This window comes from Haliaeetus leucocephalus, unplaced genomic scaffold, assembly GCF_000737465.1.
Source record: "Haliaeetus leucocephalus isolate CR32 unplaced genomic scaffold, Haliaeetus_leucocephalus-4.0 Scaffold848, whole genome shotgun sequence".
Taxonomy (NCBI): domain Eukaryota; kingdom Metazoa; phylum Chordata; class Aves; order Accipitriformes; family Accipitridae; genus Haliaeetus; species Haliaeetus leucocephalus.
In genome coordinates this window covers 9,316,966-9,322,965 of record NW_010973284.1, presented here as the reverse complement: position 1 = coordinate 9,322,965, position 6,000 = coordinate 9,316,966, and the positions used below count along the sequence as shown (strand labels likewise).

The 6,000-nt window shown below is 47.8% G+C and overlaps 1 protein-coding gene across 2 annotated transcripts in view; it reads left to right on the top strand.

Moving 5' to 3' along the window:
- Positions 1-448: 448 nt before the first annotated feature.
- The window catches only part of RNF220 (ring finger protein 220), a 228,043-nt gene continuing 222,491 nt past the window's right edge, over positions 449-6,000 (top strand). For both annotated transcript variants that reach the window (XM_010582480.1, XM_010582479.1), the window contains exon 1: positions 449-1,073. In XM_010582480.1, the coding sequence (XP_010580782.1) occupies positions 449-1,073 (625 nt within the window). The remainder of the gene's footprint in view (positions 1,074-6,000) is intronic.

Genomic DNA, 6,000 nt, shown 5'->3' with positions numbered 1-6,000 from the left:
TTTTGCCATATAAAATTCCAACCATAATTTGGAGTTACTATCTTAATTTTAGACCGAACCTTGTTTATTAGTCGGTTATTAAATCTGCATGTTATTATGTTTGGTCTGCCTTTCATTCATCTGCACTGGCTGATATCCTTTAACATGGAGGGCCAGAGCTGATTCCACTAGTGTGTGAAGTTGTCTATTGATTTTCTTGAATGAGAACAGTGGTGCGTCTCCGGCCAGTGGGTTGTAATGCATGTGGCCACCCTGCTGCTGGAGCGTCCCAGAGAGAGGAGCACAGAAACCTAACTGGTTGTGTTTTTCTTTTCTTTTCTGTTTCCTTCCAGCGTTTGGAGGGTGATGATGCTCCAGTAATTTTCCCCGCTCCATTCCCAGGCATCGCTTTGCTTTCCTTCCGGGGAAGATCGTTCCGCTTGTGATCCTGCTGAGGAAAGAGACTCCGATGGACTTACACCGGGCAGCGTTCAAGATGGAGAACTCACCCTATCTCCCCAACCCGCTGGCGTCCCCAGCACTGATGGTTCTCGCCTCCACCGCCGAAGCCAGCCGTGATGCTTCCATTCCCTGCCAGCAGCCGAGGCCTTTTGGGGTCCCCGTGTCAGCAGATAAGGACGTGCATATTCCCTTTACCAATGGCTCATACACTTTTGCCTCCATGTATCACCGGCAAGGCGGGGTGCCGGGAGCGTTTGCAAACCGTGACTTTCCTCCATCCTTGCTTCACCTCCACCCCCAGTTCGCACCCCCCAACCTGGACTGCACCCCGATCAGTATGTTGAACCACAGCGGCGTTGGGGCTTTCCGCCCCTTTGCATCTACTGAAGACCGGGAGAGCTACCAGTCGGCCTTTACGCCGGCCAAGCGCCTGAAAAACTGCCATGACACTGACTCGCCCCATCTGCGCTTCTCGGACGCTGATGGGAAGGAGTACGAGTTTGGCACGCAGCTCCCCTCCAGCTCCCCCGGCTCCATCAAAGTTGATGATACGGGGAAGAAGATCTTTGCCGTTTCTGGCCTCATTTCTGACCGGGAGACCTCATCCAGTCCCGAAGACCGAAGTGACAGATGTAAGTACCTCCGTTGACTTGTTGGTTCTTCTTTAGTTGCGCCTCGTTGAGATAGTCAACAGGTGATTGTCCCGCAGTGCTGTGGTTCTTGCTGAAGGCAGAGGAAAACCAGCCTTTCCTGCCTGCCAAGCTCAGCCACGCAGTATTGCCTTGTCTCTTCTAAGTGGACGTTTTAAGGTGAGGTGCTCTTGAAGGAAACTCGTCTTCCAGCACACAGCTGGAGAGGCAGTGTTGACCATGCAGAAAGCTGTCCGTGCCCCAGTGCGAGGCTAGAGATGCTGGTACATATATGCGTGTAAACAGGGATGCAACTGGAGCGTGTAGCCAGAAACTTTCCTAGAGCTTGCAGCAAACACGTACCCCCTGCTTCTTCGGGTATTTCTTTCTGACCTTTTCTTCATGCACACCGTTCTTATAGCAAATGCATCACCTTCAGGATTTGTGCCTCAGGTTAGGACAAAAGTGCCTTTTCTTCTGGTTAACTTAAGAATATTTCTGGCCACCAAGCTCCCTCTTCGAGACATAAACCCGAATCCGTTCTTACAATTCAATCAGCTGTTGCACCATGTGCTTTCTCTGAGCGTTTCCCCCCTCTGGTGCCGGCTGAAAGGTGATGTGCCCTTTAGCAGATCGCTGGTTGGACTGAAGGCAACCAGTCCACATGTTCGTGACTGTAACTCCCTCTGCCCCGTCACCTTGTCCCTTGTGGTGTTGCCCCCTCAGAGGGGCAGAGCTTTCCTCTGGGAAGGGCAGGCTTCCAGCTTTGCTGAGCTAGGAGGTGACCCACGATGAGGAGTGGTCTGGGGACAGCAGAGCGTGGTACCCTGAAGAAGAGCGCTAACTTATGGTTAGAGTTTTCCTGTAAACCCAGATGTGTAGACCGAGGAGTGAGTGGTTTGCTTTTCACACGGCCTCCTTTGTTCTGTTGAACTTTCTTCCTAGAAAACAATTTTATTGTTGTTGTTGTTATTATTATTACTATATTTTTTTTCAACCAAAACCTGCTGCGCCGCTCCTTCCTCTCCCTTTCAGACGTGATTTTTCTTCTCCCCTTTATGATGCCGAGGAGAGTAATAGAGACATTGTGGCTCTCTCTCCCCTGTCGGCGCTGCTTCCTCAGGCTGTCTGCTTGAATTAGGCACTGTGCTAACTTACCGGCGCTAAAAGGCATCTGCCTAAACCCAGCGTACCTTTTCAATAAAAGTCATCATAAAATCAACCTGCCTTGTAAATCCATCGCTCTTTGGTTTTGAAATATGCTGCAAGTGTGTCTTTTATGTCGGCGTTTGCGAGGGTAGGACGATACCCACTGAAGGCAGAAGCCGGGTATTGCTTGCACTAGGAATGTGATCTCTTATCTGTCTCCCCCCCTCTCCTTCTGATCCACCCCCGACCCTGCTACTTCTTGTGCTGTAAGCTCCTTTCATTGTTCAGCATCTCCTCTCTCTTCTTTTGGGTCCGTAGGGGAAGCGGCTGTAGGTGGGAGCGTGTATGGATGTGTATGTGTGTGAGCCGGTAATATAATTATCCCGAGGGGGAGGCAGGTGAGATGGCAAGGCTTAGAGACATCTTTGTCGATGCTCTTTCCCTTATCGATATAACCTGGCTGTGGAAATGAAGCTTGCTCAAAAGAATGCTCCGGGAGATAGCGGCAGAGGAGCGGGTCCGCTAGCTAAGCGAATTTAGAGTGCATCAGCTGCTATGCATCTTGCTAGCAAAATCCTGTCAGATACCCCATTTAAAGACGTAAATCTGTTAAATGAATTAGACCACATGGAGCGCAGCTGCGGACAGACAGACGCATCCATATCCACATCCACTGCCGCGCGTTGCCTTTGCCAACAGCGTGTGTGGAACGTGGGTCCTCTCCTTCCTGGGAGCAGAACGGGGCTTTGCACAGGCGCGTGCGAGAGGCAGGCACGGTGACACCCGGCTCCCCGCGCCGCCAGCGCTGCGGCAGGGGACTTGCTGGGGAAAGGAAGCAGAGTAAAAACTTTGCAGGCAGCTTGGAAAACTTGGGCAGAAGTAGAAGGTGTTTTGTCGTGTTGTTTTTCTTAACCCGTATTGTTAAATTTCTTTAAGAAGCTTTGCTGCACGGTAGAGCCAAGCAAATGCAACATCCCTGATATTTGATCAGCATTAAAATTCTTCTGTAACTACCAGGACAGTGTACACTAAATATGTCTGTTGGCTCTGTATCATATTCCCATCACATATAGATACTGCACCATGGAAACTTTGCTCCATTAACACAGCTAGTTTATTTGGTGTGTGCATACGCACGTATGGGTGTGTTTGCTGGAGGCCGAGAGAGCGAGCGGCGGAGCTTTTTAGAGGATCCTAATGATCTTTGATGTTGACCATTAGGAAAGAAAAACTTCCGCAATGAGGAATCCGAGAGATCCCAGTTTGCAGATATAATCGTGATCCTGGTTTGCATTGACATTTGCATAGGTGTATTTGGAGTTTCTATATACATGCATACTTTGGGGGGGTTGTTGTCTCTTATTATTGGTCCCTGAGAAGTTTTGTGGATTCCTTGTGTAATTGTTATGTATAACCCCTTGTAAAAACTGCCTATTTGTGCTCCTGATGGAGAATCTGTTGCAGGTAGGTGGCTGTAGATTCTAGGCAAAAAATGTAATAAGGCTTTTCTACAACAGCAAGCAAAAATTGTAAAATTTTCTTAGATCAGCAACACCTTTACGTGTCTAATGGGTGCTTTTCAGATTTGCAGAGCTCAATCCTTTAGTTGTATTTTTCAGATTCCTGAAAGGGTTTGTGTTACACGGAAGGTGAATTACTGTGGTTGCACCGCATATTCTTCTGTACCACTGCACAAGAACCTTTTTTGAATAGCTCATTAAAATGTTTGTTTTGCCCCATAGCTTAAATCATGATTTTCTAAGAAATGTGCCTTTTTTTTTCCTTAAAAAAAAAAAAAGTCCAATGCACTGAGTTTTAATTTTCCTGAAAAATAGGTTTACGCTTGAGATACTTTGCAGCAAAATGAGAATCCAAAGTCAGGCATTTTCATCTCCAGGAGTGTTTGGAAGTTGCTCTATTTAGTCCTATGCATCATGGGAGCAAAGTCTCATCCTCATTTTCACCAGTGGAGGAAATTCGCGGAATTCATTAAAATTATTTGGGTTATGTGCTGATGTAACCCAGATTAGCACCTGGCCACGTAAGATATGTATCTGTGCAGTAGAGATTGCTGAGTCTTTTGGGTGAACCTTTCCTTACTTTTAAAGCAGGGTGTTGCTTGCCAGCGGTACCTGTACCTGTGCATCCCACAAAGGGAGAGCATCTCCTCTGGGCTGCATCTGGGTGGGATTGTGCTCCTTGTTATTCGGCAAATTGGGCTGAGATGTCTACATTTGGCCAAATTGTCTCTTGCTGTAAAATGCAGGTACTCAGGACATCCGGAGCGATGGAGCGTACAGGGAGTGCGTAGAACAGCGGAACCTTTCCAGGGAGAAGCAGACGTAATGTGTATTGGATGGGCCCGTTCGCCTAGGTGCTTACTGAGAAAAATAATGCCATTTGTTAGAGTTTAGGGGCTTCTTGTAAAGCATGTGTTAAAGACACTGGGAGACATATTTTATGGGTTTCCTTTAAAAAGCATACAATAGTTGAGATTCCTAGAAGGAGTGGAAATAAATGGCATGTTCCTTTCTGCAAAAGAGATCTATAGCCCTGTTTTAAAATCAGAAAAAAAAAAAAAATCCCCGGCTTTATTCTTTGCTTCTAATAAAATCTGTCCCAGTGGCCTTCTGTACCGAGTCACCATGGCATCGCTTTCCCACCAAGTGACAGGCAGAGGTCCATGCCGAAGCCGGGATCTCTTGGCAAAGAGCCGGACCTTGTCAGAGTGGACACCTCTGCCGGCCCTGCAAGGCTGCCCATACCCCCAGCCTCTCTGGGACCACGGAAGATGGTTCCTGTTGCTGCTTGGTCTTCATCACGTGGAGCACAGCCTGATGTGTCAAGGTGACCTTCTGCATCCTGGCCACTGGCTCTCCTAGCCTCAGTATCCCTGCTACTGCTGGTGGCTCTCGCCCAGCTCCTGGTGCGCCCTGGGGATTAGGGATGGAGTTGGTGAACACGCTTGCAATCCTCGCTCATCTCTTGGGACTGGTGGGTCAAGTGGGGATGGTTTTATTAACGTTATTTTGATTATTATTTTTCATAATCACATTTAACCTTGGTTATCTGGACACAGCCGGTTTGTCCTGCAACCAGTTTCTCCCCTGCAAGAGAGGTTGTGTGCCATGTTAGTGAGCTTTTTGTTCCACTTTAGGGTTTTAAAGAACATCTCTAGCATGGAGTTAGTTTTCCTTTTGAAACAACCCGTTTGTTATTGATCAAATGTAAATTGCGCTGCAGGTGATGAACATTAGGGCTATGATGACCACAACTTGAATTCCTGAATAACGTAGTGCTTTAGAGACAGTCCTCGGTCTAATTTCCACAGTCACCCACCCGGTCAGACGTGTGTGTGTTGGGCTTTGTGTTTACGGGCTGGGACCTATGTAGAGAGCTCTGTGTGTACATATGTACATGTGCTGGGGGGAAGAAGGTTTATCTTCTTATATTCTGTGGCAGAACAATGGGTTGGAGGAGGAACACACACATGCACACATCCATCGCTCACAACTCTTCCTGCTGGGGTGCACCGCTTCCAACGCCAGTAAAATTTGGGGTCTAACGTGAAGTGATGCTTTGTTGCTAATAATAATCAGCCATGACCACGGGAAATTGCAAGCTTAACATTGCTTATGAAATAATGAAATAAATCAGGTGGAACGTTTGCTTTCCGTTGTGCAGTGCCCTGCGTGATGTAGGAGGAGTGAAGGAGCAACAGTGGATTTTCTGAAGGGGTGGGCAGACAGAGGGACAGTAGCAGCGATGAAGGCCACGCGTC